Consider the following 22497-nt stretch of genomic DNA (forward strand, 5'->3'; position numbering starts at 1 on the left):
TTATACTATATATCGCTACACAGTAAATTTTCATGTAATCCCACTAGGCAATACTGTATATTTGACTTAGTAAATGCCATAACCTCACTAGGCAATACTGTATATTTTACTACAGTAAATGGCATGTAACCTCACTAGGATATACTGTACATTTTACACAGTAAACGCATGTAACCTCACTAGGATATACTGTACATTTTACACAGTAAACTGCATGTAACCTCACTAGATATACTGTACATTTTACACAGTAAACTGCATGTAACCCCAATAGAATATACTGTACATTTCATAGTATATTAGTATGGTGTAACTGTAGTTACTTTCATGTCACCATGTTAAATAGTTTGAACCACAGAAATCTCCTTCCAAGTAAGCCTCTACTTAGAGACTGTTGTTACCTTGATCCCACCATACAATAAATTACTTGTGAGCTAATAAGAATGAACATTATTTATGAAATTCATTAGTGGTGAATAATTATTGGCAAAATGAGTTAGCTTAATAACTGTTAATATATTGAAAGCCAGAGTGTTTTGTTAACACCAAGTTCTAACTAAATGGCTCTTACTTTATGTCATGTTGCTCAGCAACAAAAGTACAACCTACTCATGTTTAATTCTATGTACTGAAAGTATAGTGATATTTAGAAACAACAAAACTGGAAAAATATATTTTTAAATTCTTAGAATCTTCATTGCTTAAATAGGTTTGTTTTTATTAAACACATTGGTGATATAGCAGAAAATACTTCAATTTAGAAACAATTTAAGTTGAAATTGAATCAATGTTTTTAATGTCATGATAAATTTTGTGCACTTGAATCTAGGTTAGAAGATATCAATACAAGGTTTCATGGCAGTCATCCCCATCACTAAAATCTTATAAAACACATCAGGTTTGTGCTTTCTTCTTCTCATCCAAACACACATTAGGCATATTGTTTAGCATATTTACACATTTTATTTAATTATAAAAAATCTGTTAGTTTTCATTTGACAAGCATACCATTATTTCAAATTCAATATTTAGGTTATTATAAAAATTTGTTAAGGGTTATGAAATCACAATATCTATATCACTACAGATTAAGAACATAATCTGTAGTCATTCCTTTGTATATAGAGACACTTTTATTTGATGTGTATTGTTAAATTTTACAACTAAAATATAATTTGTATTTCAGAATGGCTGGTATGGTTATTAACACTTTTACCCTAATAAAGCAAAGAACAACGTTTCAACTGTCTTAGGTCATCATCTGGTCAACAAAGAGAGTTTGCTGTTCATTGTTTTTTTCTTGTTGGTACCTTAGTTTATCTGGTTTTTTTTGTTGTGACAGATCTTTTCCTTGTTACTATTGGTTTGATTGGTGTTGTATTGCATGAGTCTATAAATGTCTGATGAATACAGTGGACCAGTTGATGGTCTAAATTCATTTTGTTGTTCCTGAAATTCATTTAGTTCTTTATATTTCAAGTTTAACATGGCTTTTAACATGATGATAACTTAAGATAACATTTTTCTTCTTTATTTTGGTAAAAGTATTAATACCCATACCAGCCATTCTGAGATACATTTTACTTCAGGTGGGTTTCTTATCATTACAAATAAAATATAATTTGACAGTCAGTTTCACTGACTGTCATCTATTGAACTATAAAAAAAATGTTATATGTTCTTTCATTCACTGACATTATAAATATAAAACCTTTCAGGAAATAATATTACATCTATACAGGTTTCAGTTGTAAGTTACACTAGAAACAAAATAAAGTTACCGCTTTCACCTCCATCTGGCGTATTTCACTACTGAAAATGCTACATTATCTCTACTGTAAGAAACCTTGTATGCTGTTACCCACTCTGGTTGCAAGGGACTCCCTTGGGTAATTACACCAGTCACATCTTGTAATTCTTGTAAATCCACCTATTTAACACAAATCAGAACTAGAATAATTAATTCACCAAACACCAGCTATTCAGTCGTGTCACAGAAGTAGACGATTTATGTTTACTTTAAACTGGTAACTAGTATTTAAATCTAACACACACTTTGTAACAAGTGTCAAAAATTTACAAAATAAATTTGTTTCTGTTCCCTGTCAATATGTTACAATAAACTAGACATTCCAAAACCATAAACATAGAATATATCTCATCCACCTTTGAATTTCATAAGTACCCCTTCAGAAATTAATAAAATGTATGGTAAAATTTCCTTAAAATAGACTAAGTATCAGTGCATTAAGTTACAACAGTTACACTGCAGTGCATTGTTACAAACGTTACACTGCAGTGCATTAAGGTACAAACGCTATAACTGCAGTGCATTAAGGTACAAACGTTATACTGCAGTGCATTAAGGTACAAAAGTTATACTGCAGTGCATTAAGGTACAAAAGTTATAACTGCAGTGCATTAAGGTATAAAAGTATATACTGCAGTGCATTGTTACAAAGTTACACTGCACTGCATTAAGTTACAAACGTTATAACTGCACTGCATTGGTTACAACAGTTAAATCAAGACTGCATTAAGTTACAACAGTTACAATCAAGACTGCATTATGTTACAAACGTTATACTGCACTGCATCAAGTTACAGTTAACCGCAAGACTGCATTAAGTTACAACAGTTACACCTGCAGTGCATTGTTACAACAGTTACAACTCGCACTGCATTAAGTTACAACAGTTACACTGCAGTGCAGTAAGTTACAACAGTTATACTGCAGTGTATTAAGTTACAACAGTAATACTGCAGTGCATTGGTTACAACAGTTACACTGCAGTGCATTAAGTTACAACAGTTACACTGCAGTGCATTAAGTTAAATTACAGTTACACTGCAGCATTAAGTTACAACAGTTATACTGCAGTGCATTAAGTTACAACAGTTATACTGCAGTGCATTAAGTTACAAAAGTTATACTGAATTATCTTATGAAGATTTATTTTACTGAATTCATTATTTTCACAAATAACATCTACTAAATAAGTAATATATGAATTATGAAGAATAATTGCTATTAAAATTACAGCCATTTTCTAATTTCATATCAAACTAGTTATACTTTAATTCTTAACAATGAATCATATTAAAATAAAAAGGTATAATTTATAAATTAAAAAACTTAAATAGCATTAAAAAGGTTAATGGCCTTTAAAAACTAAAAACATTTGTAAGGTAGACAGTGTCACCATTATCAAAGACACTGTCCAACGTTACGGATAAACCTTGGGTCAAAACACGCTGGAAATGATCCCGCCGTTGAGAGTCATAACGATGGCAAGACAGTAATATATGGCTTATTGTCATGCAGACAACACATTTGTGCATCAGTCCCAGATAAAAGAAATCGATAAATTAAAAACCTGCAACCAATGCATAGTCTAGTCAGGAAAGCTTCATCTTTCCGATCCTTATGGATAAAGACAGACAAAGTCCAATAGAGGATTTTATTTGGAAAAGCTTGTTTTCAAGTCGCTCACTCCAAGTCGACTGCCAACTGGCACGGAGCTGAGCCTTGAATACAGCACCATAGTCCACGATGAAACAGGCACAGCAGCACCAGAGTAGACAAATTTAGCTGCAACAACAGCAAGCTTGTTCTCAGGACTCAAAACATGCTCTGGAATCCACACAAAAAAACTGGATAGATGTAGATGTTAAAGAGAAATGAGCTAGTCCCTTTTGAATATCAGTGAGAACAGGGTGAAAATGAATGTCAAACAATTCCAGGGCCAGCAGAGAACAAAGAGAGACAGTATAAATAGAGCGATTTGAGTAATGCTTAGCTTATATGTGATCCAGAGCAAAAGAAATGGCATACAGTTCAGCAGTAAACACAGAAACTGTACAAGGGATTCTGTAAGCAACCAACTAACAATAACAAACCATCGCAGAGCCAATAGAATCACCTGATTTCGAAGCATCTGTATAAATGGTAATGTAATGAAAAGATGGTTCGAAAGATGTTCAGCAAATAAAAGACAGTACACCCTAGATGAATTAAAGAAAGGTCACATGGGGATTGTAATAACCAATGGTGGATGGGCTGACCAGTGGATACAACATGGTTATCCAAGGACAAACCAAATTTTATCCAACGCTGCTACAAAGATCAAAAGGAACAATGGCAGATTGTCTTTTCTGAAAAACATGGCCCACCAAGGAAGAAAAACAACCCCAGACGGGATGATGTGGTAAGGATTGAAGTTTAGAGGCAAACTGGTAAAGTGCAGAAAGTCCCTGATGATGAATGGGGTCCAGGATCTTCAAGGTCATGGTCCTGGCAGAGCTATAGACCAGTGACCCATAGTCTAGTTTTAATCAACTAAGAGCATGATATATCTTTAGCATAGAATATCAATCAATTTCCCAAGTTGTGGAAGAGAGGACACAAAGAATGTTCAGGGTTCTTGTACATTTGACTTGTAGCTGCTTGATGTGTGGTAAAAAGGTCAGCTTTTGGTCAAAAATAAGCCCTGAGAGCTTTGCCTCAGGGACCACGGGTAGCACAACTTCACCGCTATAGAGTTCAGGAACAGGGTGAATACCCCATTGGTGGAAAAATTGAATGCAAGTGGTTTTAAAGAAAGAAAAGTGAAAACTGTTTGCTGTGGTCCACTTCAGTAAACAATTGAGAGCAGTCTGTAGCTGCTGTTCAATATATCTCATGTTCAACAACTGACACGAGATGTGAAAGTCGTCGACATAGAGCTCGCTTGCAACAGTAAGAGGGAGTCGTTCAGTGATGGCATTAATCTTTAAACTGAGAAGTGTTACACTCAAAACACAACCCTGAGGGACTCCAAGTTCCTGTAGAAAAGAGCAGGAAAGTGTCAAACTCACACAAACCTAGAATCACCTATTTATTGAAACAATTTTAATAAAATGGACAAATGACCATGTAACCCATATAAGTAGACATCTTGCAAAATGCCATACCTCCATGTTATATCATGAGCCTTCTCAATGTCAAAGAATATTGATACAAGATGTTGTCGCTTGAGAAAGGATTCTCTGATTGACGCTTCAAGTCAAAACAAGTGGTCCATGGTGAAGCTATATTGTCGGAACCCAAATTGGGTAAAGAAGAGGAGGTTGTTTTTCGAGGAACCAAACAAGACAAGCATTAACCATCCTCTCTAAGGTCTTACAGAGATAGCTCGTCAAAGCAATTGGACAGTTGTTTAAGGAATCTTGGGATCCTTCCCAGGCTTAAAGAAAGGTAAGATAATAGCCTGGTGCCAGGCATTAGGAAAAACATTCTCCTGCCAGATCCAGTTAAAGCAATCAGAAGAAAAGCAAGAGAAGCAGGAGATAGATGGTGCATCATCTCGTAATGTATATTATCAGGTCTGACCAATGTACTGCCAGACCGATGAATGGCCAGTTTGAGTTCCATCAGTGTAAAGGGATGATAATAGTCATAGAGACAATCGCTCAAAAGAAAAGAGGTGATCACTCTGCCTGAATCTTGATGGCTAAGGTGGAGGATGAAGCAGAAGTGCTAGATATCAAGCAAAAGCTTTCACCTAGAGTATCAGCAATGCTCTGGGTATCAGCTACTTCATGGCCATCAAAGGATCAACAGTCAAAAATAATTATACTGCCCAATGACCTTTTGAATCTTGTCCAATATGACTTTGGAATTGGTAGTGAACTTTATCCAAGATTTCTTCTGGCTTTGACGTCTTACCCGCCGAGAATGTGCACGAGCCTGCTGTAAAGCGAGGAGGTTTGAGTGAGGAATACCAACAAAAGTATCCCAAGCCATGTAGCAGGCAGGATTCCACCACAGAGGAGGAAAGCATAAAATATGTTTCAGTTTTAGGAATACATTGAGCAGCTGCCTCTATAATACAGTCAGTAAATATTGCCATGCAGTCATTTATTGATGGTTTACAGATAATGGCAGGAACAAGTTCTGCAAAAGCAGTGAAAGAGGGCCAGTGGGTCGGTGACATTGACCGTGGCAGTATCTCTCAAAATTGTAGGAAAATGATCACTGCCTTGTAGGGAAATAGTTAAGGGGAGCAAACTGAGAGATCACTAGCAGTAAAGAAGTGATTAGATGCATGAAAATAGGTATAACAACCAGTACAGAAAAGAGAAAGATTGGGATCTGAAGGCATATGCTCTACAGAGTGAACCTTCCCATCTATATCAGTAAGTTCCCCAGGATTAAAAGGGGAGATGGCAACTGTTTAATAAAAGCATCAAGGTCTGATTGATAATAGGTCTCTTCAGAAGACAGATACAGAGAACAAAGTGTGATGGTACGACCAAAGGAAACATGGATGGCTACGGCTTCCAAGGGTGTGTTGAGTGGCAAAGACAGGGTGGGCACATGCTGCTCAACTAACAGTGTCATCCCTCCATGCACTCATTCATCACACAACCTGTCATTTCTGTACAAAGAACACTGCCAAAATGTGACTGTATCAGCAGATTTCAGAAATGTTTCTTGTAAGGAAAGACATACAGAATGGTAGAAACCAACAGTGTTTTGATGTCATCCACATTAGAACGTAAACCTTGACAGTTCCATTGTATTGAGGTGGCCATTTTTAATTATGTATAGGCAAATTGGGTGGAGAGCCTTTCTGTTTATGGCCACATCTTTTTCTTTGCTGTTTTTATTCTAGGGAGGTCTATCGACCTCCATAGATCCTGCCCTGGTTCGATTGGACAGGTCTTTGTAGTTGGAAGAGGATTCTAGTGACTGAGAACGTGAACAAATGATCATTTTGCATCTTGGGGTGGGAGAAGATGATGTATCCAAGGAAATGCTCATACTCAGAACCAAAGGAAGTGGATCTTGGGGTTTGTTGGAATGAGTGTTAAGAGCAGAGATGGGCGTTAATGTTGATTCATCAACTTTTATAACCATAGAGGTCAAAAGACTTTTCTTATGGTTTGAGAATAATTCTTTTGAAGGCACAGAGAGATTTGTCTGCACTCCCACTGAAGTAGTGGAATGAAGTGCAGCAGCATACATCCAAGATGAAGTGGTGAACAATAACTTTCAAGTCATGGGTAAGTAATGTTTTGAATCGTTTCAAATGCTGCACCTCTTTTCCTTCCAACCACTTAGGACAAAAAACGAAAGTAGGATGGGTGAGAGCCATTGCAATTAACATAATGAGAGTCTCTTTCACAGTCATAGGCATCACAGTCCTTGTCACCACAACGAGCACACGCCAAGGAACCACAATATGATGTCTTTGAGTGACCAAACTGCTGACACTGGAAACATTTGAGAGGGTTTGGAATGTATGGCCATACCTTGCATTAAAATAACCTACCTTGATGGTGACAGGTGGATGCAGTGATGTAAATATTAAAATGAGGACATTGGTCGGCATCATAATTCCATCTTTGTTAGTGGAGATACACCTCACTGCAGAAATTCCTTGGGTGGAGAAGCCCACAAGGATCTCTGACTCAAGGATGTTCTTTAAACCCTCTCAACAATAACTCTTCATGACAAATTCAAAGTATCATTGGGCATAACCTCAATAGATATATCCCCAGTTGCCCTTGAATGTAGAGAGTTGTTCACTATGTTTAAATGTGGATGTTTCCACCAATATGTCACCAGAGCAAAGCTTTCTGACTAACTTGGAAAACCAGCAAGTCCCTCTAGTTCCTTCTAAATAAAAAGGAGACATTTGTCCTAAAGATTTGTCTGAAAGAAAATGTACTATAAGAAACTGAGATACAGGTGTTACAAATGTTGAAGATTGCTGCTCAGAATCTTCAAGACATGGTCCTTACCAACTGTTTCTTCATTATTTTATTTAAGTTTTTATTTGAGGGATCCATAATAAGAAAAGAATGTTTCAGCACCCACTGACCCCACTTACCATGGAGCCCAACGATGGGACGCACTACAATGTCAAACAAGTACACTGCAGCAACACCAGGGTTTTGTGAGCACTACACCCAAACACCAGCATCAGATACAATGTCCTCAACACCTGTTGAGAATATCCAACACTGGCACTTGGTTGATCCTAGCCAAATGGACCAGACAAATGACCCTAGGGTGGCCACCTCAAAGCTGGCCATCTTCAAGAATTCAAGATCAAGTGGTGTGTTAGGGTTAGGCCTCTAAACCACCAGGATCCTCTCCTCCCATTCACTGGTCATCACACATGACAAGCACGTGGGTGGATATTGAAATAACAGAGGAAGTACACTGAAAGAACGGAACCTTCCCTGGGAGGTCCCCTCACCATGTACAGGAATCCACACTGAGGGGCTAGTACCTTGAAGCAAACTTTTAAAACAAGCACACTACAGTATTCTACATTTATCAAAACACTTAAAACTATGTTCTTTTAAATACAAATTTTTTATAACTAATGAACCACAAGTCAGCATTATAGACATGTACATATTTACAATTACAAGATAATCAATCACTAGAAACATAGTTTGAACATTCCTTTACTGACCTGAATCCACTGGTCTGTAGAAAGATACTCAGCACTCCATGCTGAGTTCCCATTTAATCTAGCTTTGTTTCCCAGAGTGGAGGGAGACCTGAAGCTTGATACACTAACTTCTTGTCCAGAAATGTAATCCTTTTCCATACCCCTTGGGAAGTGGCACGCTAATCATGAGAATATTCAGTTAATATACAAACAGGTAGTGTTCTACATAGATTTCATTAGAAATGAATCTTCAATATCACTTTAAATGGAGTCTCAATACATACATAATTAAATGTAGTGTCGGTATACACAACTACACATAGTGTTACTGCACACCATCACATTACATAGTTTACATAATTACACAGTGATACTGTATACCATCACACTACATACTGTCAGTGTATACACAGCTACACTCAGTGGTATTGCATACCATCACACTACATACTGTCAGTGTATACACAACTACACTCAGTGGTATTGCATACCATCACACTACATACTGCGTCAATGTATACATAATTACACTCAGTGGTATTGTATACCATCACACTACATACTGTCAGTGTATACACAACTACACATAGTGTTACTGCACACCATCACATTACATAGTTTACATAATTACATAGTGTTACTGTATACCATCACACTACATACTGTCGGTCAGTGTATACACAACTACACATAGTGTTACTGCACACCATCACATTACATAGTTTACATAATCACATAGTGTTACTGAATACCATCACACTACATACCGTCAGTGTATACACAACTACACATAGTGTTACTGCACACCATCACATTACATAGTTTACATAATTACATAGTGTTATTGTATACCATCACACTACATACTGTCAGTGTATACAATAACTACACATAGTGTTACTGCACACCATCACATTACATAGTTTACATAATTACATAGTAGTTATTGTATACCATCACACTACATACTGTCAGTGTATACACAATTACACATAGTGTTACTGCACACCATCACATTACATGGTTTACACAATTACACTCAGTGGTATTGTGTACCATCACACTACATGCTGTCAGTGTATTACACAACCTACACATAGTGTTACTGCACCATCACATTACATAGTGTATACATAATTACATGGTGTTGACCTGTATACCATCACACTACATACTGTCAGTGTACATAACCACACATGGTGTTACTGTATACCATCACATTACATACTGTCAGTGTTTTCAACTACATATGGTGTTACTGCACACCATCACATTACATATTGTTTACATAATTACATAGTGTTACTGTATACCATCACACTACATACTGTCAGTGTATACACAACTACACATAGTGTTTACTGTATACCATCACACTACATAGTTTACACACAATTTACACCCAGTGGTATTGTATACCATCACACTACATACTGTCAGTGTATACACAACCACACATAGTGTTACTGCACACCATCACATTACATACACTCAGTGTACATACAACCACACATGGTGTTGTGTATACCATCGCATTACATACTGTCAGTGTTATACATAATTACATGGTGGTTATTGCACACCATCACATTACATCAGTTTACATAATTACATAGTGTTACTGCACACCATCACTACATTACATAGTTTACACAATTACACTCCAGTGGTATTGTATACCATCACATTACATAGGTTTACATAATTACATAGTGTTACTGTATACCATCACACTACATACTGTCAGTGTATACACAACTACACATATGTGTTACTGCACACCATCACATTACATAGTTTACTTATATTACATAGTGTTACTGTATACCATCACATTACATACTGTCAGTGTATACACAACCACACATAGTGTTACTGCACACCATCACATTACATAGTTTACATAATTACATAGTGTTACTGTATACCATCACACTACATACCGTCAGTGTATACACAACTACCACATAGTGTTATGCACACCATCACATTACATAGTTTACATAATTACATGGTTTATTGTATACCATCACACTACATACTGTCAGTATATACACAACTACACATAGTGTTACTGCACACCATCACATTACACAGTTTACATAATTACATCAGTGGTATTGTATACCATCACACTACATACCGTCAGTGTATACCTAACTACACATAGTGTTGCTGCACAAATCACATTACATGGTTTACATAATTACATAGGTGTTACTGTATACCATCACACTACATACTGTCAGTGTATACACAACAACACATAGTGTTACTGCGCACCATCACATTACATAGTTTACATAATTACATAGTGTTACTGTACACCATCACACGACATACTGTCAGTGTATACACAACTACACATAGTGTTACTGCACACCATCACATTACATAGTTTGCATAATCACAGTGTTACTGAATACCATCACACTACATACTGTCAGTGTATACACAACTACACATAGTGTTGCTGTATCGCACCATCACATTACACAGTTCACATAATTACACTCAGTGGTATTGTGTATACCATCACACTACATACTGTCAGTGTATACACTACTACACATAGTGTTACTGCACACCATCACATTACATAGTTTACATAATTACATAGTGTTATTGTATACCATCACACTACATACTGTCAGTGTATACACAACTACACATAGTGTTACTGCACACCATCACATTACATAGTTCACATAATTACACTCCGATTGGTATTGTATACCATCACACTACATACTGTCAGTGTATACACAACTACACATAGTGTTACTGCACACCATCACATTACATAGTTTACATAATTACATAGTGTTACTGTATACCATCACACTACATACTGTCAGTGTATACACAACTACACATAGTGTTACTGCACACCATCACATTACATAGTTTACATAATTACATAGTGTTACTGAATACCATCACACTACATACTGTCAGTGTATACATAAACTACACATAGTGTTACTGCACACCATCACATTACATGGTTTACATAATTACATAGTGTTGTTGTATACCATCCGCACTACATACTGTCAGTGTATACACAACTACACATGGTGTTACTGCACACCATCACATTACATAGTTTACATAATTACATGGTGTTATTGTATACCATCACACTACATACTGTCAGTGTATACACAACTACACATAGTGTTACTGCACAACCATCACATTACATAGTTTACATAATTACATAGTGTTACTGTATACCATCACACTACATACTGTCAGTGTATACACAACTACACATAGTGTTACTGCACACCATCACATTACATAGTTTACATAATTACATAGTGTTACTGTATACCATCACACTACATACTGTCAGTGTATACACAACTACACATAGTGTTACTGTATACCATCACACTTACATAGTTTACACAATTACACTCCAGTGGTATTGTATACCATCACAATACATACTGTCGAGTGTATACACCTGCTACACATAGTGTTCCTGCACACCATCACATTACATGGTTTACATAATTACATAGTGTTACTGCATACCATCACGCATTACATACTGTCAGTGTACACCTAACTACACATAGTGTTACTGCACAACCATCACATTACATAGTTTACATAATTACATGGTGTTACTGTATACCATCACACTACATACTCTCAGTGTATACACATAACTACACATAGTGTTACTGCACAACCATCACATTACATAGTTTACATAATTACATAGTGTTACTGTATACCATCACATTACATACCTGTCAGTGTATACACAACTACACATAGTGTTACTGCACACCATCACATTACATAGTTTACATAATTACATGGTGTTACTGTATACCATCACACTACATACCGGTCAGTGTATACACTACTACACATATTGTTACTGCACACCATCACATTACATAGTTTACATAATTACATAGTGTTACTGTATACCATCACATTACATACTGTCAGTGTATACACAACTACACATAGTGTTACTGCACACCATCACATTACATAGTATACATAATTACATGGTGTTACTGTATACCATCACATTACATACTGTCAGTGTATACACAACTACACATAGTGTTACTGCACACCATCACATTACACAGTGTCAGAGTTTACATAAATACATAGTGTTATTGTATACCATCACATTACACAGTGTCAGAGCTTACATAATTACAGTGTTATTGTATACCATTACATTACACAGTGTCAGAGCTTACATAATTACATAGTGTTATTGTATACCATTACATTACATGGTGTCAGTGGACATTGTGATATCACAAAATTATCTATTGAAAGCTAACAATAAAAAGTTTGTTTTTCTGAGTTAAAAAAGGGTAACTCTAATAATAATAATACACTCATGAAATGTATTGTGTTAACCTTCTATAAATTTTAAAAGTAACCAATTATGAACCATTTGCCTTTGATTTTCTTTTACAGTAATTAAAACTATCGAAACCATTCGAGTTGCTAGGCTCTCTGTATCTGATAGAGTTCAGGTTTCCCGAAATAAAATATATTTAGCATATATGAATGTTCTAACTTTTCAGGAGAGTAATATAGAAATGACTATTTCTGGAGCTATGTATTCTTCAGAACAGTACCATAGCATTTGTAAACCCTATTTTGTCACAGCTTACCAAGACGCATTTCAGCGTCATTACTGCATTGTCCATAAAGACAAAATAGATGTTAGGCAATCCTTAGCTACACTTTTCTATCATTTATGAATACAAAACCTATTATTTTGAAAAGACATTAATACACTACAATTCCAATAGCTCATTTATAATTTGTCTAGTGAAATACAAATTATGGAAGAAAACTGTTAGTTCCAGAAGATTTTAGATTATAGGCTTTCATTTCAAGAGGTTACATGAGCAGTAAAGTTTACATTTTTGTTGTGAAACTGTAAACAACTTTCATACATTTAATTAACTATAACAAAAATTCAAAAACTAGTAAGAAATCAATAGAAATCTTTCTTTTAATTTAAAATAAGAAGTTTAAAATGGTTATGAAGAAACATTAACCTCATTTTTACTTTAATATACTTTGGTTTATCTTTACCAGTCAGTGGTTTCTCCTAATTAAAAAACACATGAAAATCAGTAGAAAACATCTTATCACCAAACAAATGAGTAAATAAATTTTCCAAAATATACTTTAAGACATAAAATATAAATTTTTAATTCGTTGTTCTTGCTGATAGGGCCTTTTGTGTAATATACTCATTTAATAATAACTGGGTAACTGTGACTGAATTTTTGTCTCATGGATATATTTAAACTTAAAACAATTAGTGGAGACAGATCTAATTTTGTTCTTTTCTTCTATTACCAGTGGATTCTACTTGTAATTACACAAAATATTATTTCTGATTCATTCTGACCTATTAAAAATTTAAATTTACCCCCTTAAGTGATAAGAAGTCTAATCATTTAAATATTCAATGAGAAAACAAGAAAACAAGTTTGTTCATATTAAAACTCTCATACAGTAATTCTGGTTCAGCAGGTTAACAAAGTAATTACAGAAAAGTAAACTCTAAAAATCTACATCAGTTAGTTCCGTACACAACTACAATAATTAGTCCTTTAATAATCAAAAGTGGTTAGTCCTGTAAACACCTACAGTAGTTAGTCCTGTAAACACCTACAGTAGTTAGTCCTGTAAACACTTATAGTGGCTTGTCATTAAACACCTACAGTAGTTAGTCCTGTAAACACCTACAGTAGTTAGTCCTGTAAACACCTACAGTAGTTAGTCCTGTAAACACCTACAGTAGTTAGTCATTAAACACATACATTAGCTAGTCTTTTAAACAGCTGCACGAGCTTGTCCTTTGAACACCCACAGTAGCTAGTCCTTTGAACACCAGAAGTAGCTAGTCCTTTGAACATCTACAGTAGCTAGTCCTTTGAACACCAGAAGTAGCTAGTCCTTTGAACATCTACAGCAGCTAGTCCTTTGAACACCTACAGTAGCTAGTCCTTTGAACATCTACAGCAGCTAGTCCTTTGAACATCTACAGTAGCTAGTCCTTTGAACATCTACAGTAGCTAGTCCTTTGAACACCCACAGTAGCTAGTCCTTTGAACAACTACAGTAGCTAGTCCTTTGAACACCTACAACAGCTAGTCCTTCACACAACTACAGTAGCTAGTCCTTTGAACACCTACAACAGCTAGTTCTTCACACAACTACAGTAGTTCATATTACATGTTTTAAGTAATTCTTAAAATGAAATAAAAAAATAATTGAAACATGTTACCTGTATCAGCACATTTGCAGTAGAACCTTACTTCATAATCAGCACATGTACTGAAGTCTCCACGGCCAGAATTCTTACAAATCAGACCTTCTTTGCTACACTGAACATTTTGATCTTTGCTAAATTCATAACTACTTTTAGTAGAAGCTACCCGACACTCAACTTTCTCGATTTCACTTTCTGGACAAAACACATACTTTTTTCTCAATTCTCCTATGCTTTCATCATCTCCAATCTCATCTGGCTTGTTAGAATTCATCCAAAAGGTCCAACCTGGAGCCGTACATTCTGAAGGAAGTTCGACTACAGTTACAACTTCAGTAATGATCAATGGGGTTGTCGATGGAGATATAACTGGTTCTGCTTCTAACAAAACACAGTCCATACTTTAATAAATAATACATCAGGTATAATAATATACACATGCAAAAATATTAGTTTGCAGTTTTAATAATCAATGATCAAACACCTACATGACATAAAAACCATGTAAAGTTGTCAGGATTTACTTTCTTTCTTAATTTGTCAAGAATGTTTAGAATATGTTGATTTATATTTTCAGTGTTACACCTTCGATACATATTATACAATTACTAGATTTGTTTACTTTTTCTGTGCTTTTAATACAAATTATGGAATAATTTATTAATTTATCACAAACAGTAACTTAGAAATAACTAAAAATCACATCTTTTTAGGTATCAAGAATGTGTAATCAAAATACTAAATCTTGAAAATCATACATTTAAAAACATTAAGGAGTGAAATACAGCTTAGTCTCTACATACTACATTGACAGAGAAATACAACTTAATCTCTTCATACTACATTGACAGTGAAATACAACTTAATCTCTACATACTACATTGACAGTGAAATACAACTTAATCTCTACAAACTACATTGACAGTGAAATACAACTTAATCTTCACATACTACATTGACAGTGAAATACAACTTAATCTCTACATACTACATTCAACTTAATCTCTACATACTACATTGACAGTGAAATACAACTTAATCTCTACATACCACATTGACAGTGAAATACAACTTAATCTCTACATACCACATTGACAGTGAAATACAACTTAATCTCTACATACCACATTGACAGTGAAATACAACTTAATCTCTACATACCACATTGACAGTGAAATACAACTTAATCTCTACATACCACATTGACAGTGAAATACAACTTAATCTCTACATACCACATTGACGGTGAAATACAACTTAATCTCTACATACCACATTGACAGTGAAATACAACTTAATCTCTACATACCACATTGACGGTGAAATACAACTTAATCTCTACATACCACATTGACAGTGAAATACAACTTAATCTCTACATACCACATTGACAGTGAAATACAACTTAATCTCTACATACCACATTGACAGTGAAATACAACTTAATCTCTACATACTACATTGACAGTGAAATACAGCTTAATCTCTACATACTACAATGACAGTGAAATACAACTTAATCTCTACATACTACATTGACAGTGAAATACAGCTTAATCTCTACATACTACATTGACAGTGAAATACAACTTAATCTCTACATACCACATTGACAGTAAAATACAGCTTAATCTTCACATACTACATTGACAGTGAAATACAACTTAATCTCTACATACTACATTGACAGTGAAATACAACTTAATCTCTACATACTACATTGACAGTGAAATATAACTTAATCTCTACATACTACATTGACAGTGAAATACAACTTAATCTCTACATACTACATTGACAGTGAAATATAACTTAATCTCTACATACTACATTGACAGTGAAATACAACTTAATCTCTACATACTACATTGACAGTGAAATACAACTTAATCTCTACATACTACATTGACAGTGAAATACAACTTAATCTCTACATACTACATTGACAGTGAAATACAGCTTAATCTCTACATACCACATTGACAGTGAAATACAGCTTAATCTTCACATACTACATTGACAGTGAAATACAGCTTAATTTTCACATACTACATTGACAGTGAAATACAGCTTAATTTTCACATACTACATTGACAGTGAAATACAACTTAATCTCTACATACTACATTGACAGTGAAATACAGCTTAATCTTCACATACTACATTGACAGTGAAATACAACTTAATCTCTACATACTACATTGACAGTGAAATACAACTTAATCTCTACATACTACATTGACAGTGAAATACAGCTTAATCTTCACATACTACATTGACAGTGAAATACAGCTTAATCTTCACATACTACATTGACAGTGAAATACAACTTAATCTCTACAAACTACATTGACAGTGAAATACAACTTAATCTTCACATACTACATTGACAGTGAAATACAACTTAATCTCTACATACTACATTCAACTTAATCTCTACATACTACATTGACAGTGAAATACAACTTAATCTCTACATACTACATTGACAGTGAAATACAACTTAATCTCTACATACTACATTGACAGTACACTCTGATCTCATAATCTTGACACATTCCAGAAGTCTGTTCTCTGTCATTGCACACCAGTCCTTTTGGCAAATCACAAGTGGCATACTGCCTTGCTGCTTTGATTGACTTCTTAGATCCAACAACACGACATTCTATTTTAGTTATGTTATCTGTTCCACAGTACTCAGAATACACCTGGAACAACCGAAGGTCCTCAAGCAGTTCATAATCACCACCAACTTGATATGGAGAATTCATCCAAGGTGTCCAGCCTGTTTTTTTACATGGATATTTATCTCTTTGATATGCTCTAGTGGTTGAAGTAGCACATGGCTCACCCTCACAAATAAGTTCACCTTTCTGGCAGAAGCTACAGATAAAGAACTCTGTAATTATCCCAATAATGTTGCATCCCAAACTCTGTAAGCAGTTTATCTTTATAATCATTAAATGTTCACAAAATTAATATTTTCTGTCACTACAAATGACTATATTTACTCATTATCTTATTGATGTTGCTATCATAATAAATATAAGACACACTTAATGTGTAGGTTTAGCTGCCAGTCAGTTTCTACAATACATTTCAAGAATGTAAGCTTAACACAGTGCCTCAGTTTAGCCACTAGCTGCTAAAAAACTTAATAGAAAAACTGTATTTAGTGTGTCAATTTATCCAACTATTAACTACAAAAACATACTTCACAAAAACTCTACATGACATCTTTTTAGCAACTATCCACTAAAACATTTCAAATAAAACTCTGCATAATAGTTCAGTTTAGATGACTACTAGTTTATGAAGCAGACTTCACAGAAAATCTACAAAATTTCTCTGTTTAGTAACTCTTTACTAAAAAAAAAAGACTTCACAGTGTGTCTCAGTTTAGTTGAGAACTACCAATGAAACAAATATCATATTTCTATATTATTCTTTCATATAAGCTGCACTAATGAGGAATATAATTAGAAATTTCATTTACCAATACTTATATCACATGCACCAATACAAATAGTCCAGTTCATCTTTAAACACTAATCCAAATAAATATCCACATATTGTCACATGTGAGCTACAAAAATGATATAAATAAGTGCTTTAATTTTGGTCTCATTAAGTTTAACACACACATAAATGAACAAACTTCTGCTTTGTTGATTTTGAATGAAAGACAACACATTTTGTACTGGATTCTCCTATAAAATATATTTTTAATTACAGACCAAATGTACATGGGTTTCACTACTTAAATAAAGAACCATTCACATGTCACCTACATTAAATAAAAAACCAACTATACACTATGTACTTCCATATTACATATGTTGAATGAAAGACCAACTATACACTGTGTACTTCCATATTACATATGTTGAATGAAAGACCAACTATACACTGTGTACTTCTATATTACATATGTTGAATGAAAGACCAACTATACACTGTGTACTCCCATATGACATACATTGAATGAAAGACCAACTATACACAGGGTACTCCCACATAACGTACATGGAAAGAAAAACCAACTTCGTATATTACACATACTATCCTCTTTAAATGGAAGAACAGCTGCAGTATTTTGATGTAATATTAATATCTTATGCTAACAGTCATATTATTGTTTAAGCATAGCACAGAATGGTACCATAAACAAGAGAACTTTATGTGAAATGTTACTACTAACTTACCAAGACTGGCAAGGATCTACAGTTTCAGGGTCTGTTACTCTTTCTCCTTCCATATAAACTTTCCCATTAATTTTCTTACAAGGCACTTGGCAATCTACAATAGGGATGCACTTGAACTCACGATCATTGTTATAAATCTGTCCAAAAGGACAAGGCTTAGTTTCACACCCTTCAACACATGGTTCAAAAGCACAATCTTCATTAAGTGTGGCATACAAATATTGTGTTTCACAAGTCAACTTTGGACAGGTAGACAGACAAGCCTGGTATTCTGCACAATCTTCACACTGAATAGCTGTAAATAAAACAGAGGCTACATGAACAATGTAAATGTATTAGGTAGTGCTTATTATGTTATGGCTTAGCTGGTGGTAATAAGTATATTATGACTAACTTAACTGGTGGTATTAATTGTCATGATTTCACTGGTGATATTAATCATGTCCTGACTTGAATGGTGGTAGTGATTATGAAATAACTGGATATTAATTATGTCATAATTTCACTGGTGTTATTAATTATGTCATGACTTGGCTCGTGGTACCAATTAATTAATTCGTGGTAGTGATTATATTATGACTTAACTGAAGGTACTAATTATTTCATGATTTAACTAGTTGTATTAATTATGTCCTGACTTAACTGGTACTAATGACTATGTTAAGGTTAAAGCGGTGACTATCTTAAGATTCAACTGGTAGTTGTAATTAAGTACACAAAGTTCACTACATATGTCAACAGTTTCAGCATACTTAAAACAATAAACTTAATACATATTATTAATATTGATCCTCTTGTATTCTCACAGAGAGTCCCCTCTTCTTCCTAATTTAGAACCCACATGAACATCCAATAAATTTTATACATTCAGTTAAAAATATAAAAAATAATTTATATGCAGCTTATATAGGCATAGAAAATGTCTAAATGACTATGTATGAACAAATCATGCAATGAGATATTTTACACAACACACTTGCACTCAAGTGTATAGTGCTAAAACATCCATTTTGAAATACACGATGGCTCTCTTAGATTGTCCATATCTGTAATTGTCATTGCAAATAAATTCCTTGAGCCTTAAGATGTTAATTGTATTAAAAGACAATCTGTCACAATTTTATTACATATTCATAAATTAAAACCAACCAAAGTACTTACGACATAACTCCTGTGATCGCCACTTGATTGGTACTCCATGGAAGTTGCATTCTTGTGCATAGGCTGCAAGGGCCGTACAGAGACACTCACAGTCTCCTCCTGAGTCACAGGCACAAGCATCAAACACACACCTAACAAGAAATTTTGAACACAAACACTGGTAAAACAAATATCATTTACATATAAATCTCAACACATGCCCGCTAAGTATTTATTAAAAGTTAAAACATACTGAATAAAGTGCTTCTGATAGTTTTAAATTACCAGACTGCTCTTCTTACAGCACTAAACAAACCCATAAAAGTAAGTAAAACATATGGAGATAAAGTATTTTCTGCTACTGGTAAGAAAAGTTGCTTTGCCTTAAGACAAAGTGCATCTTAGGACAACAAAGAAAAACTGGTTCGAAATGCTGCAGGCTAACCAAAGCAATCTACCAACATAGATAGCAACTAAACCTTCACTCAGCAAAGAATATAAATTAGAGTGAATTATGAGTTAGATAACATTGCTATTAGTCAGCATGATAAAGTGTTTCTAATAGTGTTAAGTTGGAATAAAATTATTTTTACATTTGAAAAATGTTTCAAGAAATTCACAATGTATTTCTTGATATTATAAGTTTGAATTGATATAAAAGATTTCTTTCTTTGTGAGAAACAAATTTACACTATTATAAATCCAGAAGTACTAAGAAAAGATAAGAAATGATTTCTAATAGTGTAAATTGATATAAACCCTTTACTGAAAATAAAATTGCTCTAAAAAGTTTTTCCTGATGTTGCTTAGATATTAAAATAATTATACTTGCTATGCTCATTATTAAGTGTATGATTTTAAATTCTGATCCATATAGGAACATGTTCTAACCAAGTTAATAATAATGATATATAGCTATATTTATCAATCTTCTTTGTTTTGTTTCTTGTTAGGAGCCAAGCTACACAGTGGGTTATCTGTACTGTGCCAACAACATACAGATAAATCCAATTTCTCAGCATTATAATTCCTGAATGATTGCTAATATACTAAGAGTCTCCAAATTACTTCTCAAATACTTCCATTCATAACATTTTGAAATAGACACTGTTAATATGTAAATGTTTGATAAAGTACTTATAATAATGAGTTATTGTTAATGTTTAGCAAAGCATCCACACCTTCTAATACAAATATTATTTGCAGAGAATTCCAAAGTTATTGATTAATATAATATAATGCTGGCCCAAAATTAATTAAAAATGGGAAAGAAAAACAAAATTCACATTCTAATAGTAACGAGATAGTTCATGTTACTTTTCTATATTACTGTTGTATTTCTTTCTACTTTTATTTACCTTTCATAGTATGGATCTAGAGAAACTTCAGAATGACAAGGCTTAAAAATATCAGACTTTAGAACACCACATTTGCTTAAAGCCCACGTTCTTCTCTGAGGATGTAACAGACAAGTGTCTTTGATATCTCTAGGATAAGGACAGCTTTCATGGACCTTCCAGCTGTTACCAAACACAACTGGCCGTGCTTCAGGTGGTCCAACCGAAGGAGATAAGTGAAAGTCATTGGACTGATCATCATCAAAGTTTCCACATAATCCTTTTCAGCTATAAATGGAACAATAAAATGTTTAAATTTTAACATTTGTTCACATGTAAGTAAACAAAACAAACGTTGTGTTTCAGTTATCCATTTAAATTGTAAGTTTCTTTATTATGGTCATTTCAATTTCCAAATCAGTTACCATAAGGTTTAATGTAATCATCACATTCTGTAAAGAAACACACTATTATTAGTAACAATACTGAAGACATTATCATTGTGGCTATTTCTGCAAACATACCACTACTGATCAATTTTTTCATTCTCACAGAGACTCACATACTCTCCCAGTCTAGGACCAACCTCAGTAGCCAAGAAATTTTCTAGACACCATGTTTCACCAAGAAAAGCAATTACTCTTATAAAATGTTTTAATGAAATGTGTAAGTGTTTTAAAACATATATAATCACTTTCAAAAATATAAAAAGATGTTTCTTTTACTGTGTTTTCTTCTGCAACTCATTCTGAAACCTAACCATGGGTCACAGCCTTCTGTCTGGAAACTGCTGCTTTAGAATAGGTAATCAATGAAATATTTGTCATGAACTCTTAGGTTCTAAAATATCTGAGGTTCAATGTCTGTTATATCTCTAACTTTGTTAATTATGAACTATATCTGTAACTTTGTTAATTATCAAGTGTATCTGTAACTTTGTTAGTTATCAAGTGTATCTGTAACTTTGTTAGTTATCAAGTGTATCTGTAACTTTGTTAGTTATCAAGTGTATCTGTAACTTTGTTAATTATCAACTGTATTTGTAACTTTGTTAATTATCAACTATATCTGTAACTTTG

At 34.1% G+C, this 22497-nt stretch overlaps 1 protein-coding gene across 1 annotated transcript; it reads right to left on the bottom strand.

The window, feature by feature from the left end:
* Positions 1-1786: 1786 nt before the first annotated feature.
* Positions 1787-21700, bottom strand: LOC143235776 (hemocytin-like). The gene is made up of 7 exons (XM_076473978.1): positions 21440-21700; positions 20103-20233; positions 18942-19236; positions 17255-17619; positions 14752-15117; positions 8472-8629; positions 1787-1930 (listed from the first exon to the last, which is right to left on the bottom strand). The coding sequence occupies exons 3-7, from the start codon at positions 18992-18994 to the stop codon at positions 1787-1789; spliced, it is 1086 nt and encodes a 361-aa protein (XP_076330093.1). The 5' UTR covers positions 18995-19236; positions 20103-20233; positions 21440-21700.
* Positions 21701-22497: the final 797 nt, after the last annotated feature.

Source organism: Tachypleus tridentatus, chromosome 12, assembly GCF_004210375.1.
Source record: "Tachypleus tridentatus isolate NWPU-2018 chromosome 12, ASM421037v1, whole genome shotgun sequence".
Classification (NCBI taxonomy): domain Eukaryota; kingdom Metazoa; phylum Arthropoda; class Merostomata; order Xiphosura; family Limulidae; genus Tachypleus; species Tachypleus tridentatus.

Coding starts and splice junctions, on each gene's coding strand:
- LOC143235776 (XM_076473978.1), bottom strand. CDS start 18,994: ATGGAAGGAGAAAGAGTAACAGACCCTGAAACTGTAGATCCTTGCCAG. Junction 15,118..17,254: donor CAGAGTGTACTGTCAATGTA/GTATGTAGAGAT, acceptor GTGTTTTGTTAG/AAGCAGAACCAGTTATATCT. Junction 1,931..8,471: donor CTACAGACCAGTGGATTCAG/GTCAGTAAAGGA, acceptor TGTGTTAAATAG/GTGGATTTACAAGAATTACA.